The 19,116-nt window shown below is 54.9% G+C and overlaps 1 protein-coding gene across 7 annotated transcripts in view; it reads right to left on the bottom strand.

The window, feature by feature from the left end:
• Positions 1 to 1,928: 1,928 nt before the first annotated feature.
• LOC100345461 (beta-galactosidase-1-like protein 2) overlaps positions 1,929 to 19,116 on the bottom strand; it is a 44,180-nt gene continuing 26,992 nt past the window's right edge. For 2 of the 7 annotated variants that reach the window (XM_051834498.3, XM_070048418.2), the window contains 13 exons: positions 16,779 to 16,860; positions 13,065 to 13,135; positions 9,915 to 9,999; positions 8,496 to 8,633; positions 7,815 to 7,895; positions 7,401 to 7,504; positions 6,671 to 6,811; positions 6,396 to 6,467; positions 6,069 to 6,147; positions 4,104 to 4,191; positions 3,707 to 3,818; positions 3,206 to 3,322; positions 1,929 to 2,974 (listed from right to left, as the gene is read on the bottom strand). In XM_051834498.3, coding sequence (XP_051690458.3) covers positions 2,888 to 2,974; positions 3,206 to 3,322; positions 3,707 to 3,818; positions 4,104 to 4,191; positions 6,069 to 6,147; positions 6,396 to 6,467; positions 6,671 to 6,811; positions 7,401 to 7,504; positions 7,815 to 7,895; positions 8,496 to 8,633; positions 9,915 to 9,999; positions 13,065 to 13,135; positions 16,779 to 16,860 — 1,257 coding nt within the window. In that variant the 3' untranslated portion in view covers positions 1,929 to 2,887. Of the gene's footprint in view, positions 3,323 to 3,706; positions 3,819 to 4,103; positions 4,192 to 6,068; positions 6,148 to 6,395; positions 6,468 to 6,670; positions 6,812 to 7,400; positions 7,505 to 7,814; positions 7,896 to 8,495; positions 8,634 to 9,914; positions 10,000 to 13,064; positions 13,136 to 16,778; positions 16,861 to 17,450; positions 18,169 to 19,116 lie in introns of those variants that run through there. The other 5 variants (XM_089314586.1, XM_089314591.1, XM_089314620.1 and 2 more) reach the window with 4 other exon arrangements.

The following is a 19,116-nucleotide window of genomic DNA, read 5'->3' as shown; positions in this document are numbered from 1 at the left end:
CAGTCCTAATCCCCTTTATAGCCACCTTATTTGATTCTCCTTTATTAATTAACGCATCGTGCAAACGTCTATCAGAGCAGGCATCGTCCTAAGGGCTAGAGCTCAGCACGGAGAGAGTGAACCCCTGGCCCCCTTGGAGCTCGCCGGCACCCAGAGGAGAGGAACAGCACACCAGCGCATGGTGCCATGGATGTGGTATCTGGAGAAGGGAGCGGTGCGGGGAGACACTGTGGCTCTGCAGAGGGGCTGGTGTCCCACAGGTGTTCAGACGCTTCCCTGGCAAGGGAGCATCTGAGCACGACGGGCCCCAGCACGAGCTCTTTGAGCCACTCTGAGGACAGAACACTCTCCAAGGTTGGGAGCATTCAGCGTGTTCAGAGACCAGCAAAACAGGTGGCTGACGGGACAAGGGAAGGGAGGCAGCAGTGCAGGTGAGGCAGGTGGCGGATGGGAAAGCCCAAAATGTGCTGGTCCCAGAAACTAGGTTAAAGCTTACGGCTTCTGCTCTGGGTGCAACGGGAGAGCCTTGGGGGGCTCACTGCTGAGGGTGCATGTGACCTACCTGGCACTGCGGGAGAACCACCCTGAAACGGGCAAGCCAGGAAGTGGCTTGCACACCAGTCCGAGTATGGGATGATGGTGGGCAGGGCAAGGGCACAAGCTCTGGGGCAGAGAGAGGTGGCAGAATTCTGAATGTGCTAAGGAGGTGGAGCCAGGAGGATTTGCTGATGCACTGGGTGTAGGATACAGAGACTAGTCAGAGGTCGGCAGAATGAAGCAGCCATTTCTGATACGGGACAGAGTGTAGGACAGGTACCGTGAGGGAACCAGAGTTAGACACCTGTTGTGCACCTGCAGCTTGCATGGGTCAAGATGGGTCTCACAGATAAGCCTCGTGCACTGAGTGTGCATAGAGGAAAGGAGAGGCCCAGCGAGTGGGCCGAGACCCCCAGCACCCATGGTGGCCTGGAGAACAAGCGCTGTCCAGAGCTGCTTTGCTACAGAAGCTGCAGGGCTAACTCAGGTAAGAAAGCCAACAATGGGACGCTGGAACAGGAAGACCTTGCCTTGGGAAAAAAAAAAAAAAAAAAAAAACACAATGCATTCCTGCTCAGGTTGCATGAAAGCAACACTTGACACAATTCTTCACTTAGAAAGGGTCACTGTCAGCTGTCCTTAAAGTTCAGTTACCCACAACTTTCTTAAACAGAATCCACTTTACACACAGCTTCCGAGAAGGTCACTTACTGAGGGCAAGAACGAGCGCCGCCGCCCCTGGGCTCAGGCCTGCCCCAGGTGGCCCTGGTGCTTCCACATCTTGCTGCTAAGTGGGGGCAGTACCAGGGACTCTGCCTTTGTCTTGCTCCCAGCTACTAAGAAGGTCTCGTTCTCTGCCCTTGGCCTGGCTGAGCTCTTGGCTCTGATGCTGCAAACCATGAACGTCTCCATCAGGGACTTCACTGTCAGCAACACAGACAGCAGGTGCGGTCTGTCAGCCTGAAAGCCCTCACCCCACTCTTCCCTAACCCTGCTTTTCAGGGTTCTGGGGCAAGGGGTGCTGCTTCCCTTTGTCCCTGAAGACCACTGAGTGTGGGGCTGTAGAAGTTTGCTGTTCTTTGTGAAGAAAACCTCAGCCCAGGGCTGACTCTAACGCAGGAGCGCTCCTAGGTGTTCAGCAGATTCTCATTTGTGGCCACCGGCACAACAGTGCTGTGTATTTGATCCTTCCTCTTCAGGGCCACTTCCACTCCAGAGACAGTTCATGGGGAATCAAGGGCAGGAGGGCAGTGAGAAGCTAGGGGCATGCACCACCCACCCACATGGCCAGGCAGGGCATGGATCTTCGAGCCCCAGCCAGGCTGTGAGCGCCCTGCCCACACTGCCTTCTCTTCTACTTCAGGGCACCAGATGAGACCAAGATCGGCGAGTTTGATTCAACACTATTGCTTTATTGCACTTTAGGACAGCAAACCTGAGCCAAACCATAGCCTTTGATCCCCAGAGCAAGAGCCTCCCATTTGGACAGGGAGACCACTGCGATGGAGAGCTCCCTTTCCCCCTGTGGCTGGGTCATGGGGTGGAGGCAAGACCTGGAGAAGGCCTGTGGGCTCCGTGGCTTCCCCAAGCTTCCTGGTGGGCCACGTGCCCAGTGCCACGTGGTGGGGCCTCTGCCCTTCCCCTCCCTGACATGCAGACACAGGGTGTGGTTTGTGCTGGGATTCGCGTCCCTCTGCCGCCGCCTGCCCCACTGAGCATGGCTGGAAGCCCTTCTGCAGCTGAGGGCAGGCAGGGGCTGAGTGTCTGTTCTCTTCAGCCGCACCTGTCATCCTGTGAGAACCAGGTGTTTCTCAGATTCTTCCAGAATCCCAGAGAAGGCTCGAGGAGGGTTGTGAAGGAAGAGCTAAGTCAACTCAAAGCCCACTCCTTTGCTATCCTCTACAAACGGTGACAAACCCACTATTTCAGGACCGAATCGAGGTCATGTGGATGTGGCCCAGCCCCATCAGAACATTCAAAGAGCATACCTGTGTCCAGCAGACTGGCCAGCAAGGCTCTGGCTTCCGGGATGGGAGCTAATGCCCAACTAGCTCCAGTGTCTTTTCTGAGGGCCCCAGGAACTCCTCCCATGGCCGCAGGACTGTACATGCCCACCCTCTGGAGACATCCTTCTGGCTCTCCCAGAAGAGCCTGGCCTGCTTGCCACCCAACGCTTCTCTTCAGTCCTCCTAGGTTTAGGGTTTGAACTTGGGCCAGAGACAGACTTGCAGCCCCATGGCTCCCTGAGATTGCTACTGAAGGCCACTGCCCTCTGCAGGGCAGGTGTGAGCAAGCAGCCCCCTGGCTTTGAGCGGCTGCTGCCCCTGCAGGAGGTGCTGGGGGCTGCAGCTCAGATAATGTACTGGTTCCTGCCCAGGTGGGGGATATCAGTTGACTGGATCATGGGGCCTGACACCACCTCCTCGAAAATGATGACCTGCAGGAGAGAAGGGCTGGAGTAGGAGAGCAGCTGAGGTTTGTTCTGGTGCCCGCTGAGGGGGCTGTGAAGCAGCTAGGCTGGAGCTAGGAAGAACAGGCGCCAAGGATGGGAGAGGAGGCAGCTGGCTGAGCATCTACCCAGTCCCCCAGGGAAACATGCTGATGCCAAGGAGGACAGGGATGGGAAGAAGTCACGGGGAAAAAGGTAGGAAGCTGGAAGTGTGCCCACCTGGTTCATGCCCTTGTCCAGCCAGACACCTGGAAGGTACAAGGTCTTCTGAGGCCCAATGTTCCAGTAGCGTCCAAGGTTTCTGCCATTGATGAATACGACACCCTTCTCCCAGCCCTTCAGAGAGAGGAGGGAAGGGGTTGGTCAACCATGAAAGCCACCAAGTACAGGTACCAGACAGCAGAGACACAGCTGGGACACAAACCATGCATTCTCTCAGCTGCCTGGAGACCAAAGTGAGCCTATGTGTGGATGATCATGAGGACGGTGTCTTCCTCCCATTGCCGCCAGCTCTGACCCCTCAGGCAGGGCACCCACGTGCAGACTGGATGTAGGAAGTTGGGCCCTGAGAACAACCCCAGGTGACCCCAGAGGCCCCTTAGACAGGGCAACCTAAAGACAGGGCCTGCCAGGCTACACACAGTGGCTTTTGACTCAGCTCTCTGACAAGACAGAGAACCAGGGCCAGGAAAATGGGGGCGGAGTAGGGGAGCTACAAACCTCCAGCTTCAGAAAGGTGTCTAAAGGAGTGGGGCTGACCGACAAGCCACCCAAGAAGAAAGCTGGGAACACGGGTACTTCTGGGACAGGTGTCCACTTGTCAACACCAAACCTAAGGAAAGAGAGGCGTGGGGAAGTTCACACTGGATTCTGCAGGCCCATGCCTTTCCCATCCAGGAACCCCAAGGCCTCCCATCTTAACCAGGGCAGAGCACAGCAGCACAGAGGCATAATGTGTAGCCTCAAGCCTGAACAAACGGGGTTTCCGTTCTGCTACCGCCCCTCACTGTGGGCACCTGCAGGATCCTGGCAAGTGGTCCGAGCCTGCCCTGGGCCCTCCTGGCTCCTGCCATGCATGGCCTGTGAGCTCACACACTGCCATGGGGCAGGGACTCACCTGTTAAAGAAGCTTTTCTTCAAATCCAGGCTGTAAATTTTGAACTTCTTCAGGGGAGAATCATCCAGGTAGAGGTTTCCAATTAAGCCTGAGGGAAGGAGACAAGAAAACCTGAGCAAGCCTAAAGCCCGGGGGGGCAGCTGACCTGGGGTGGCTGGGGTCATGTATGAAAATCCCTGGAGTGTTCCTGTGAGGATTGCTCCTCAAGTGTGCATTGCCCAAGGGGATCTTCATTGAGGGGTGAAAAAAAAAACCTCCCTGGACATCCCAGAGGGGCCGAGAATGAGGAAGGCCATTATTCGCCATGAAAGGACATGTCCGTGGACAGTGACGGAGCTGAAATGTCACGGGGCAAGAACAGACTTTGACCTCTGGGGGTGGGGGAGGGGAAGCTCAGAGGGCCACGGGGTCACGGAGGTTCTGGCCTAGTGTCAGTGATATCTCTGACCTGATAGTCAGAAGTCACCCCCGTGTCCTGGGATTAAGCATAGGTTCTTAGAGTCTTGACGTTGACAGATGACAGTATCACACGGGGATCCAACACGGAGGGAGTATGCACACCTGAGCAGTGACTCATTAGTGCCCTGGGCCTGGCCAGGGCTGTGGGTTCTGGGGCACGACCATGATGCTCTCCCCTCCAGAGCCACTGAGTTTCTCCAGGGGGATGTGGAGAGGCTGTGGAACCTGAGAGGGCTGTCTCCAGCAGGCTCGTGTTTTTTCTGAAGGGGAGGTCTGTGGCTTACAAACCCTGAACTGTGATGCAGAGGCTTGGGCTCTGCAGTGAGGGATCAAGACACACTTGAGGGGCCTGGGAAAGCCAATGACTGGGAGCGAGGGTCAGACTGGCCAGTGAGGAAGCTCACATGGTGCTGAGACCCTGAGAGGCAAGCAGGGACAGGAAGCCCCACCATCATGGCCCTGTGGTTTTCCTGGCAAGTGACCAGAAGGTTTTGCTCCAGAACTGACCAAGGAGGAGCTGTGTGAGTTTCTGCTATAGCAACTGTAAACAGCTGGGAGAGACTGGGAGGCCACTCGTCTCCCTAATACAGAGGATTTACATCTGTGTTCTGTTTTATAACTTACCTGACACTACCCACATTTACATCGACTTTAAAAAAAGGAAGAGCTAAATGACAGCACAAAGATTTAGAAGGCCAGGAGGAATACGGTGATTGGCTGGGATATTCCAAGAAGGCAGACCAAAGCACCTTGTTTGTCATGAACCCTGTATCCTCCAGCTCTCCACAGAAGACACACTATGAGTTTCCTGATATTGGCCCGGCAAAGAAATTCAGGGTGAAGACCCAAAAAGGCTGTGTCCTTTTCTGAGTTCCCAGAAATCCCATTTCCCACTCCTCCCTCACTGCCCCCACAAGCACAAGCCCTTACAGTGGACTGCAGGCCAGGGAGAGACCGAGGGCCAGCTCAGGGTCCCCGTGTGCTCATCACAAGCACATGGCCGGTACACATGGAAGGCGCGAGGGGAAGAGGGCTTCACCCAGTAGGGCTTCTCTGGCCCACTCACCCAGGGGTGCACATGTGAGTGAGCCCAGCCTCCGCCTGCCTTCACTGGGCTCACTGACTCAGCTTCCTCACTGGGCTTCCGTGACCTAGTTCCTACTGGCCCTGCATAACCCATCTCCTCTACCAAGCCCCCATGATCCATCTCACCTCTGAGCCTCTAGGATCCCTCTCTCTCCACTGGGCCTCCACAGCCATTCATTCCTCCACTGGGCCCCCATCACCCATCTCACTCCACTGGAGTCCATGACCTCCTGCACCTCCTGAACCCCTCTCCTAATGAGCCTCCACGACCCTCCTCTCTGCACTGTGCATCCACGACCCACATCACCCTAAGGAGCCTCCCTGTCTCGCCACCCTCTGCCGGGATTCCACCACCCATTTGTCCATGTGCTGTGTGGAGGAGGGCCGGTAGCTGCCCTCTCGCCTTGTGCTAGGACCCACCTTTGCGCTGGTCATCGATATTGTCCCCGTAGTTGACTCGCCCACAATTCTCCACCAAGATCCTCAGCATGGCGAAGCCCTGCCAGGAACACAGCGGCCGATGCTGACCCAGCCACGAGGGCCCCGCTGCACCTCAGGGTTTGTTTGGACCCCAGTTCTGAGGCCGGGAGTGAGCCCCAGCCAGTCAGAAAGCTGCAGCCCCTCTCCAGCTGCAGCTTGTGGTAACACAGCCTCCTGCTGTGTTACCGGTCTTCCTCTTGGACTCCCACCACACTTCCTCGGAAGCAGCTGGGGCTAGCCATCACCCAGCTCCCGAGGGTAACAAACCTGGGTCAAGGGGATAACAATCTTCGTCGTTTTATAGTCCATGAATCCTATGGATACTGTGTTCAAAAATACCTGCCAGAGAGAACAGAGAGAAGGCAGCCATGGTCAACAGAGGGCAGGTGGGGGACCCGGGCACTGGGTGTGCATGTGGGGGCGGAGCAGGGGGCGTGGCCAGGCATGGAATGACAGGCATTATAGAGTTTTGCATACAGGGAATGGCTGCTTCTGTGGGCAGCGAGTCAGACGTGCGATGTGGGGCCTAGTGCCCTGCCTACCTGCCCCCGGTCTCGCACAAGGCCCCTGAGGACGCCAGAAGAGGCGATGGCGGTCTCATACAGAATGTACCCAAAGGACTGGCCATTCCCATTGTTCACCGGCAGGTTCTCCATGTTGATGGGCTTTTCAGACCTGATGGGCTGCACACAGAACACAGGGACCAGGATGAGAGGGAAGAAAAGCCACTTCCTCCGAAGCCCTCTGGGGATACAGCAAATGGGCCTCTTCCGGGGGGCGGGGGGCACCCTGGGCAGTGGGCTAACCTCTGAGCCTTCTAGGGGTGCAACCTAGCAGATAGGCCTCCCCTGGGGTTTGGGCGTCCTGGGAGCAGCACCCTGGGGGGTACGGAGGCAGGGAGCATTAACCCTTTGTTGTAGTCGGCCTTCTCACACTAATCCCATGGTCACCAGAGTCACAGGGATGAGAGGACAGGAGAAAGGACTTTGTCCTAACAGTGCAGCCCTGTGACGGAGTCGCTTTGAGCTCCTTAAGCCACCACCGTTTGTGCATCACAGCGCCCAGCTGACTGGGCCCCGCCCTCTGCGTGCCTCTGCTGGGGCAAGTGTCCCTTTTTCCTGCAGGCTCTGCTCCTTCCCACGTCAGACCCCACCAGGAATCTCTTCTTCCCACTTCAAGTGCTGAGGCTGGAGAAAGGACTTCAAGTAAGGGCTGGCCTTGCTCTTGCCAGCATCTGGAGGTTCCTGGGCTCTGCTCACCCACCACACTCACCTCCAGGTACTGGAGGGCATCCCACAGGGACAGGTAGAAAGCTGGTGTCATTGGCTCATAGGACATCTTGGGAAGAAGGTCAGGTGGTGGAGGTAGAGGGACACCTGCAACACAGAAATGGCAGGACCACCCCTAGAGGACCCCTGCCCCAGCCTCCGACCCATTTCAGGGCTGATAAGAACAGGCAGTGACTCGGGGGAGGGACGGGGCCTTTGTCATGTCCACAAGGACTTTACACCTGCAGAATACAAAGCTGGGGCTGAGAAGACACCAACTGTGATGAGGACAGACTCTCTAAAGCTTTCTTGCCATTGCCCACGGTGCCTCTGCAAACAGGCCATCTGGGTTGAGGTGGGGGAGCAGGTAACAGGCAAGGGCCGAATGGGGTGCCCGGATCTGCAGTCTCCTGGGTACCTGAGACGGAGCCAAAGAAGTCCCGAAGCTTAGAGTACTTGGCTGTGTAGTCCCCAGCCTCTGTCAGCACCGCGTCATAGTCTGCAAGACACAGGGCGGTAGCCGGGGTGTGTGTGTGTGTGTGTGTGTGTGTGTGTCTGTCAGCACTGTGCTAGACCCCAGCAAAATGTACACAAAAACACAGAAGAGAGGAAGTTTGGGGCAGGGCATTAGCATGTTTACCCCAGCAAACACTTCCAGTGTGAGCCAGTGCATTAAAATGCTGCAGATAGCCAAAACTGCAAAATAATGCAAAAGCTACTCAGGATCCTGGCATGACCCAGGTTCTCCAGCGACAGGCAGAGGTGTGCAACCTGAGACTTCTTTCCTAATCTCAGGGGTGGGACTACACCTCTGCTAGGGCCTGAGTAGTCCCCTACACTCTCAAGCTGAGCCTTCTCCCCCCTCCATCTGGCTCCCCCCTTCCAAAGAGGCCTCTGGGCAGAGGAGTGGCTCACTGGCCCACCAACCCGCTGCAGCCTCCACTGCCTTCAATACAGACGAGGCCCTACCTTCTCCAGGTATTCACAGCCAAACCCATTACAGGGGCCAGAGGCAGTGCTCCAAGGACTATCCATGGGAAGCTCCAGCCATGCGAATGCTGGGCCGGGCCAGGGATGGGCAGCATTGGGGAGCACTTGCCATAGCTGGTGACATCAGACTTATATTCCTGAAAGTGCATGGCTCCGTTGATGAAGCCGAAGTTGGTGCCCCCGTGGAACATGTAGAGGTTGATGGAGGCGCCGGCATCGACGATGGCAGACACCGTCTGTAAAACCTCTGCACGACACGGGGACAAGGGTGCTGTGTGAGGCGCGTCGGCGGTCCAGCGGAGCCCAAGAGCCTCTGCTTCTCTCGCTTTCCCAGCCCCTGCTCAGGCAGCTTCACTGCTCTGCTGGTCAGACACGGAGGGTCCAGGCAGGAGTGGGAGCGGCTCTAACGCGGCCCAGAGCGTGGGCCCGTTTGTTTTGAGATCTCAGTCAAGTCCATCAACCGCGACACGCATGCCCTGTGGCACAGGTGTCCCCTGAGAGCCAGCACTTACTCCCTTAGTAAACGGCAACAAGGTGGGAGACGTCGTCAGAGCAGCACCGACTGCCCCATCCCACCTACATGTGAAACGACCCAACCATGTGGAGAGAGAACATCAAAGCAGAAAATCAATGGCTAATAAATACGTACCTTATTAACTAAACCAAAGAAATGCAGACTGCAGTGACGGATCAGACTGGCTTGTATTAAAAATCATTTTAATACTCAGTGTGGATAAACTGTGGGAAATCTGTATTCTCATTTAATAACAGTGAGTGGAAACAGCTATGGTCTTTCTGGAGGGTGATTTGGTAAACATAGGTAGCACAATTGCACTGATCCAGCAGTTGTGTTGTGTGGAACTTATCACAGGAAAATGATAAACCAGGGGTTCAGGCAGGTGTTCAAGGTGCTCCCTGATGTGGGTTTCAATGAGTGGGACCACTGGAAACAGCCTAAACCAGGAAGACTAAGCCACACACTGTGGCTGAGCCATCGACACAACGGAGTTCTTCAAGATGGCGATGCACATCTATATTGAGTAGTATAGAGCTGTCTGTAGGGGTGACTGACAGGGCACAAGCGGGTGGCAAGCAGCAGAGTGGCTACACGTGTCTCTCTCAGAATCTACTGTGCACTTTACACACTTTTAGATAGAGGTGCACAGGGAATTGTGTGTACTATCTTCCTTAACATATTTTCTCTGGCCCTGAGAAACACTCTGTATTTTTTTAAATTTCTTCTTGCTACTTTTATCACTTGCCATATTTTTTTCTTTATTTTCTAGACACCTGCACTAGGCACACATTACTTAATTAAAAACCCTTCAAAATCAATGTGAAAAAGCACTGCCATTCACTCCAAATGCCAAGTCCAGTGACAGGAATACGAGGAACTGTGTGTTACCACACATAATCCCAGCAGCCTTGCACCCTCCAGCTCCACACATCAGCTGGCAGGTTATCTGAAACGCGTTCTTACTTTTCAGCTCAGCATACATGCTGCATGTCAGCACAGCAAGACACTTACCAGAGGAATCCAAGATATTGTGTGGGCCTCCCCATGAGTCAAACCACCCTGTCCAGTACTCCATCACCATCTTGGGCTGGATCCCCTGTGTACCACAAAAATGAATTAGACCAAAAGAGAAGGGAGCCCAGGAACCACCCTGTCCAATACTCCATCACCATCTTGAGCTGGATCCCCTGTGTACCACAAAAATGAATTAGACCAAAAGAGAAGGGAGCCCAGGAACCCTTGTCTTCCCAAGTGTTCCCTGGCTGCACACCACTTGCCTAAAAGGACAGAGGGAGCAGAGCCCAGACAAAGGCCAAATGTGCCTACTCTGTCTGACCCTCCACATCTGCAGGTGTGCAGGGGGAGGTTACTCAAGCTGATGCAGTAAGCCCTGATGGCTTCCTGTAGCTTTAGGGGTACCTACAGGAAGATTTTGGGGTGTGTCCAGATTAAACATCCATCAGAATTCATCTGCTTAGGAAACTGCTTCCTATATCAGGATGCTTTCTGGGTCCAGCTAAGCTTTGTCTAGCCTCTCCTGGGGGAAGGAGGATGCCTGTCCTGACAACACCCTGTGCGAGGGGCACACGGGGATGTGGACCACTCTGTAGCAGGAAGAGCCAGAGGGCTTAGCCTAGTTTAAATAGCAGTTAGCAAAACTGGACCAGAACAGCAAGGCCGCACACCCCAGCCAGTCACTGTGCAGGTTCTGCAGGCAGAGTCAATCCGTCCCCTGGCTAAGTGATCAGTGAGTGTTAAGGATTACTTCAGAATACGGATGCCGGCCCACAGTTGCCCCAAAGATGCAGGGCTCATTCTCAGGACAGCAGAAGCTCTGGAGGGCCCAGGTGGGGAGGGGGCGTAAGACCTAGTATGTTAGGATTTCAGGTCGTGCCAGAGGGCCTTCCTCCACATTCAGCGACAGCTGATCAAGTGCCGCCTGGTCTTTCAAGGACACTGCACACAGAACAGAATCTGATTCAGGTTGGTGAAGCCAACGGTGCTCCACTGAGGAGTTACTGCTCATACCCAGATCAAAGCCAAAGTGAAGAAGCCACACTGATTTTTCAGCAAGACTGGTGGCTTGGTTTTCTTTGTAAACTGTCTACCATGAAGAGAACACACCGCACCATGCTTGAACCACTGAAAAGAAGGAGCAGATTCTAGGGCCCACATCTCAGGACTCTGCGAGTCCCAGGACCAAGGTAAGTGGGTGTCCATTGGTGGCCAGGTCACTATACCACACTCTGTGGCCAAGAGCTGGAACCCTGCAATCAGAAGGTTTCTGAGTGCTTTATCCATCCTGTGTCTACCTCCTGGGCTGTAAAACGGCAGTAACAGTGGCCAGCTCGTATGGCGGTCAGGAAAGCCTGAATGAGGGAGTGCAGGGTCTAGCAGAGATGAAGTCCACAAGAAATCCTTCTCACTGGTCATCTCCATCACTAGCATGGACCCAGAGGACTAGCAAGGTGCCACTGAGCACCCCAAGGTCAGGCAGACCTTGGGGCCTCAACTGTCCATTTAGGGGAGCATCTATATTTCCCTAAGAAAGAGAGACATCTTTGAACTGTGCACAAGCATGCCCTGTGGCAGTGCCAATGCCAACAGGACACTGGCCTGGGATGGTACAGGCATGGCCACCTCTACAAGCAGGAGCACAGAGGGGTTAACACAAGGCAATAACGTGTATCAGCCACTGTACATGGTGCCTCCCAAACACTGCCTCATTGTATCTCAAACAGCCAGACGGTTGGTACTCTTACTATACCCACTTAATTAAGATCAGAGAGGCTGAATGACTTGCCCGAGGCCACACAGCAGGTGTGGGGGCAGCTCGCAGTCTCCTGGGCACTCAGCACAGGTCCACTTAGTTGTGTGACTGTGTACTCCGTGTCTCTCTCTTCCCGTGTGTTACAAAACCCATAGTCTCTTGCATACTCCAGGCACAGGGCAGGCACCCAGGGGATACTGAGGAGGACAGCAGGAAGGGACTTGACCTACACCCACTTGTGTGCATGAGCTGCTGCTGACCCAGGATCGGCCCTACCCACTTCCTCCTTGGAACCTTTCCTACCCATCCAGGGTGGCGGCCACGTTGCAGCAGGAGCCTCACCAGGCACAAACAGGGCCCTCACCCTGTCAGGCCCCACTGCTCTGGTGACTCCATGTGCATGCGCCTCCCCACAGGCATCTGTTTACAGGTGAGGCACACACAACCCGTAAGTGCTGCTCCTGAGCCAGGGATCAGTGTGGACACGGGACAGTGTAGGGACCCCAGAGAGACCAGGCCTCTGCCCTGCACATGAGCTGCAGCTCAGCCCCGGGCACTCCTCTCTTTAGGAGACACAAGCAGACTCGTCAGACCCATCAGAACAAGACTGAGCTACGGCCAGAAACTCTCTCTCTCTCTCTCTCTCTGATCTTTTTTTTTTTTTTTTTTTTTTTTTTTTTTTTTTTTTATTTTTTGACAGGCAGAGTGGACAGTGAGAGAGAGAGACAGAGAGAAAGGTCTTCCTTTGCTGTTGGTTCACCCTCCAATGGCCGCCGCGGCCGGCGCGCTGCGGCCGGCGCACCGCGCTGATCCGATGGCAGGAGCCAGGAGCCAGGTGCTTTTCCTGGTCTCCCATGGGGTGCAGGGCCCAAGCACCTGGGCCATCCTCCACTGCACTCCCGGGCCACAGCAGAGGGCTGGCCTGGAAGAGGGGCAACCCGGACAGAATCCGGCGCCCCGACCGGGACTAGAACCCGGTGTGCCGGCGCCGCTAGGCGGAGGATTAGCCTAGTGAGCCGCGGCGCCGGCCTCTCTCTCTGATCTTAAGGGACGGGTTTCCTACCTTGCAGAGACAATCATCTCTGTAACATCAGAGGAGCCCCACAGGTTAGTCACATACTTCCCACAGGACAGGGCAGGGAAGTGTTCCTCCTCTCCCTCAATTCCTGAAAGCTGTCAGGGGTGAGGAGAACCCACAAAAGACAGCCAGGAGCCTCAGGGGCACCCTTCAGGTGGCACACCTCACTCGTGCTGCGCCAGCCCTCGCAGCAACACCTCAGCGGCTCTCCCGGCAGGCGCAGAGTACCCAGGCTGGGGACCCCTGACAGCAGAGGGCACGCAGAACCCCACACAGGTGCTGAGCAGGCTGCCGCTGCCCAGGCAGGACGCACCTTCACACTCAGGAGGAACGTGGTGAGTGACTGCAGCTCCGCGTGCGACTGTAGGTTGATGGTGGCCATCACTGGAGAACGAGAGACACAAAAAACCCAAAGATTACCCCGAGGTCAGGAAGGCGATTCAAAATTATCCCAGACCCCCCTCACGGCTGGCCGGCAGGAAATTCATCAGTCTGAATACACAGCCCGTGCCCCTGCCTCAGTTCCAAGGGCAGTGAACGCGCTAGTCCCAATAATTAACCCAGGACCTCCTCAAGCCCCCAGGATCGTTAGCTCACTAGTCTCAACTCTACTCCAGACCCTCCTGAGTCCCTTGCTTCCTACCTCCAATTAGAACAATTGGAAGTTAGCTCCTCAGACGCCAGGAGTACTTATTTTGTTCATTTTGGGAAGTCTGCTATCCAGCCCAGAGCGACAGAACCATCACTCACTAAGCATCTGTTCTTGAGTAATTGTACTTTTTATACATGCAATTCTGCTGCTTTTGTGAGAACAAGAATCTGATCTTTACTGTGTACCCCAAGCATTGCTACTGATGTAAACACGCACACCTATTTAACTTCTTGTGGGTTAGTTTTGCTTTTCTATGTGATCATGTGTTCATTTTAAATCTGAAAAGACCTTCTAGCTGGCTTTCCATAGTGAGATACATGCTCAGGAGAGATGCACTGTGGCTGGTGATGGTCGTGGCTCCCTTGGCACTGTCCAGCTGCAGACCTGGCTGGGAGGCTCCCTGCTTGGTGCCATTGGCTGACATAGCTGGCGTCACACGTGAGGGCTGTGGCTTGGGCTCCAGAGGGCCCAGCAGTGCAGGATAGGGATTAAGCCGGCCTGGTGAGCCCATACACTATGACGCTGTCCTGGTTACCAGCGGCAGAAAACAGATGGCAGCTGAGGCTCCATGAGTTACCACCTCTTGCCTGGAGTTTGCACAATCAGTGAGCAGCACTGTGGGGCTGCAAACACTTTGTCCTGTGATGTCACTGTCTTCCACAAACCCACTGACTGACACCCTGCACCCAGATCCCTCCTCACCTGAAATGAAGAAACTCCTTGAAGACAAGTGGCCTGTCTGAAACTCAACAGGCAGGAACCTCAAAGTCAATTGGACACACATGGCTAACTGAACACACGCGCCTATGCCCCCTCTTCCTGACGCACAGTACAGTACAAAGAAAGGGATGGACAGGTGGATGCTAAGAGGAACTGGAGTGGAGAGGAGATATTAGCAGACAAAGTGTCAAGGAAACCTTGTGACACTAAACAGCCTAGAAGAATGGAAGCAGCTACGGCCAGCTTCACCTCCAGCCCAGGGCCTCACCCACTCCAAGCCCAGAGCTGCAAGCACCAGACAGGGAGCCCACTAGGCCCCCAGCCTCTCGGCATTGTCCTCCATCACCAGCCGTTCCCATCCACTCAGTGAAGACCACATTCTCAAGAAAAGCTGGATGTGAGTAGCTGCAGCGTGGGACAGGAGGGGAGGCCACAGCAGGGAATGCAGGCCTTCTGTGTAAGAGGAACCTGCTGCGTCCTAAGACATCACAGCATGAAGCCAAAGGCTTCTCCAGAATCACAGTGCTCAAGACAACATCTCAGTTTCCATCCTTCAAACTGCCACCACCGCCTAACCACCTGCAGGGAAGAGTCCTGTCGCAGCCTCCGCCCACACTAGCAGCTCCGTGGGGCCACTTAATTCCTCTTTTTGAAGCTGCTCAGGACAGGCCAGACAATTGAAAACACCCGCTCACAAGGAAGACTGGGCACAGCAGGTGCCAGAAAGACAGAACAAGCAAAATTGAAAAGGAATAAATACAGTGTTTGAAAAAAAGAAAATAAAAAAGATACTATCCAATTACAAAATGTGTTATGAAAAAATAAAATAGATCCAAAGAAAAATGGGATCCAAAATGAATGAAATAGAAAAGCTAAGAAAGTTATACAGGAAGAGCTAAAGGGTAAAGAGATAAACAAACAATAAAAATGATAAAAAAAAAAACTTAGACTGAGAATATGTCTGAGAGTCCAAAGCACAAATCATAAGAATGACAACAACAACAGAAAGAACGAGAGAGAGAGTATAGCGTCATCAGATAAGCACATCAGAGGACCTAACTGCCCATTCTGGCACTCCGCAGAAGTGAAAAACCCTGCTGTGAAACACAGGCAACAAGGATGAGCAGGAAAACCTGCGGTTCCTGAGAAAGGGGGAACAGGACATTAGAAAGGATCAGGAGCCAGAGGTCAGGGTGTCCAGCAGCACCGCTGGTTGCTGGGCAGTGATGGAGCCATGCTTCCAAATTCCAGGACACAGGACCCAGAGGCTGGTCTGCAGAGAAAGGCGACACCAAGTCAGAGACACGAGAGGGTGGTCTCCACACTTCTCCACGTGGCCAGGTGATACTGAAAAATGCTAGTGGTGGGTGTTGGGAAGGTGTCTGGGGAAGCATTTGTTTAAAAGACAAAAGGGGAGGGCACAAAGGGAGAGGAAAGGGAAGAATTCAGAGGAAGAACGGGATATTTACAAGCGTGCTGACTGACAGCTCGAGAATTCACAGAAGGCATCCAAGGGCATAGCCTTGGTGCAGCCAGCGCATGACCACGTGACACAGACACACGCTGACAAGGCACCGACTGGGATGGACTGGCTAGGCTGGCAGGAAAGGCATCGGGTGAGAGCTGAAGACAAAAAACTCCACCCCCAAGAAGCCAGAGTGCTGTAAGTACAGTGTTCTAGATGCATATTCTCCAGAAATAGGAAAGAAGATACCCGGAGAAGCAGTTAGAAAGTTCAGAGTGGTCATTTCTGGGGGATGAAATAAAAACAAAATGAGACCCTGTGGATGCACTGCTTTTTCTTTTTTAGAGTTTGAAAGTATCATTCCAGGCAGCAAGTGGCAGCAGGGGCACCGGGGTGGTGTCCGAAGGGGAGGAAGGGAGGGCATGCAGGAAGCAGTCCGCCCAGGAGACGGCCAGCATTCTCGCAAGGCCTTCGTTCAGTACAATAGTGAAGCACCAAAAACAGGTACAGCATCAGGAGTGACCAGACGGGTGGAGCCACGGCAGGCCCTGGACCCAACCATGGGGCCATAGTGCCACCATGTGGAGATAGGAGGAATCGCTGCTGGCCCACACAGCGGGCCCTAAGGGCTGAGTCCTTGACTCTCTCCCTCTACTTGGAGACAAGAGCCTCTCCCTTCTCACAGGACAGTCATCCTGAGCACCTGTCACATTCCAGGCACAGAGATACAAAGCTTGCCTTTCAGCGGCTCAGTGATTTCAAACAGGTGCCAAGAGTCAGTGGAAAGGGAAGGCCTTCAAAACACCCCTGCACAGGAGCAAGAGGTAAACGAAGGCCACAGCTGAGGAGCTGGAGTCCAGCCACGTCTCAAAGATAAAGCTAAAGACCAGACAGATGTGCTGACAGCCTACATGGCGGGAGCACCGGGGAGACAGGCTGAGCATGACGGCAAGGTTTGTGGCTCGAGCAAGGGAGGACAGCGCAGCTGCGGTTTTCTGATGAGAGGGAGCTCCTAGGAGGGGCAGTCACCTACAGGGTGCTAGGTTGTACTGGGCACCTGACAGGGGAGGGAGACCGGCCACAGTGCTGGTTAGTGTGTCATTTATGATGAGGTCCTGCAACCCCCGGAGCCCAGAGCCCTGTGCACAGAGACGGAGGCTCCGGTCCCAAGCTGGCCTCCTTGAAAGTACCTCCAGGCACCACGCCCTTGCTCAGGCCATCCTTGTTGTCTGAAGTCAGCAGTAGCTCCACGATCCCGCGGTCCTCCAAGGCCTGTGGAGCAAGAACGCAAACCAAGGCGTGAGCTCCCTCCTCAGAGCTTCGGCAGGGGTGTGCGGCTGGTGGTGTGGGAGGGAGACAGGGAAAAGGAGCATTTATCTCTGGAGATCACAGAGGCCAGCCCGCCCTGTCTGTGCCCGCCGCACTCAGCAAGGCTCCAAGGAGCCTGAATCCCAGTCCCAGCGGGACCAGGGTATCAAGGTCTGGCAGCCCTTGGGTGCTGCAGGCCAGGCTGCTTTCCAACGCTGAAGCCTGAGAAGCTGACAGCCCTGCTGTCACCTGCTCGTGAGAATGTCAGGCCTCCAGGCCAACACCAGCAAACAGCTTGTCCCTTCCCCATAACCAAGTCAGCATGGACTTGGTCAGCAGCAAGGGCCTGGCTGCGCCCTGGGAGAGCAGGAAGCGCTCCTGGGAGGTGCCGAGTGGGTGCGTGAAGAAGTGTAGGAAGCTGAGCTGCAGCCATGACCGGGAATGATCACTCCCACCTACTGAGCGTTTGCTGTTGTGCCTGTAGCACAGCCCTCTACAGAGGTGCTTCTCAGCAGTCACCACTAGAATCTTAATGTTTCGCACCCCAAACTCACCAGCACGTCGACACCTCAAGGGTTTCTGTTAACGGTTAATGGACAAAGGGTGGAGACTGTTAGACGTCACAAGGCACACCGAACACCGAACACCGGAGTAAATGGAAGGGTTTATTGGGGAAACGTAGCAGACTGGAGGGGTGGGGCGGCAAAGGGAGGAGAAAAAGGGGAGATTGTAAGAGAGAGAGAGACAGAGAGGAGAGGAGCTAGTGAGGAGAGGAGAGAGAGAGAGACGAGAGATGAGAGACGAGAGGGGGAGAGGAGAGCAGACAAGAAGAGCCAAGAGAGCAGGAGAGAAGGGCCAGGAGAGAGCACAGGAGAGAGGAGCCAAGAGGGCCAAGTGTTCAGGAACAGGCCCTTTTTTTTTTTTTTTTTTTTTTTACAGGCAGAGTGGACAGTGAGAGAGAGAGAGAGAGAGAAAGAAAGGTCTTCCTTTGCCGTTGGTTCACCCTCCAATGGCTGCCACAGCCGGCGCGCTGCAGCAGGTGCACCATGCTGATCTGAAGCCAGGAGCCAGGTGCTTCTCCTGGTCTCCCATGGGGTGCAGGGCCCAAGCACTTGGGCCATCCTCCACTGCACTCCCGGGCCATAGCAGAGAGCTGGCCTGGAAGAGGGGCAACCGGGACAGAATCCGGTGCCCCGACCAAAACCCGGTGTGCCGGCGCCACCAGGTGGAGGATTAGCCTATTGAGCCATGGCGCCGGCCAGGAACAGGCCATTTTAAAACTTTGCCCGAGGGCGGGCAGGGAAGCAGGAGCAGCGAATCCCATTAGGATGGGGGTGGAGCTTGACACTGGTGGTTGGGCCATGTGGCCACCTGGCTTTCAGCAATGGCAGGAGTAGGAAGAGCGGGGGGGGGGGGGGGGGGGGGGAGCCAGGGCATAGTGTGTAAATTAGGGTGTAGATCACACCATAGATAAAACTGCGCCAGTTTCCTATGAGATGTGATCTAATTATGGCATGGAGGGGTCCAGGCCAGCCCTTAGGTAACTGGGGGCTTATCCCGAGGTGGTTGCATACCTAAGCTGAGCTGGGTCTCCACGCTCTCTCTGCTCCCTGGCTCGCCCTGGGACCTCCCTCTCTACTCTCACCAGACGCCAGCCCAGAGTAAACCTTCTTTCCCCTACGGAGCTCCTCTCGGGCATGGTAGTGGAAGTGATGTAAAGGTGACAGACACAGCGCCTCAGCAAGGTAGAACACGGCGGGACAGCCTCCAGAACTGAGGTGAGCGTGTGGACACGACCCCGAGTCTGCCCACCGCCAGGGGCTCGGCTCTGGGCTCTGGGCTCTTTGGGATCGGCAGCATCAGCACGGGAGATCTTTCCCGTAATTTCCCTGTAGGGTGATTTATTTCAACTGAATTCTTGTGGAAACAGGGGGAGCAGAGAATCTTGTGGGTAACTAATGTTGTCTAACCCTTGTGCTGGTAAGGGAGGGGCACCATCACTCCCCGGAATGACAGACGCTGCAGAGCCAAGCCAAGGGACCTGGTGAGCTTTCTGTCAAAAGCCCTGGATCTGCCCCAATCGCACCCCTGCAACCATCACTCTCTGATATTCCACATTCACTTGGGCTCTAACTGTAAAGTCACACATTTTCATGGAATGTGATGTCCCGGCTGCACCCCTGAGGGACATTACCTAGCTCCTGGGTGCCAGTGACCTGC

This window comes from Oryctolagus cuniculus, chromosome 1 (assembly GCF_051225735.1).
Source record: "Oryctolagus cuniculus isolate XC-2025 breed Fujian yellow rabbit chromosome 1, ASM5122573v1, whole genome shotgun sequence".
In the NCBI taxonomy this organism is placed as follows: domain Eukaryota; kingdom Metazoa; phylum Chordata; class Mammalia; order Lagomorpha; family Leporidae; genus Oryctolagus; species Oryctolagus cuniculus.
This window is presented reverse-complemented; position numbering and strand designations above follow the sequence as displayed.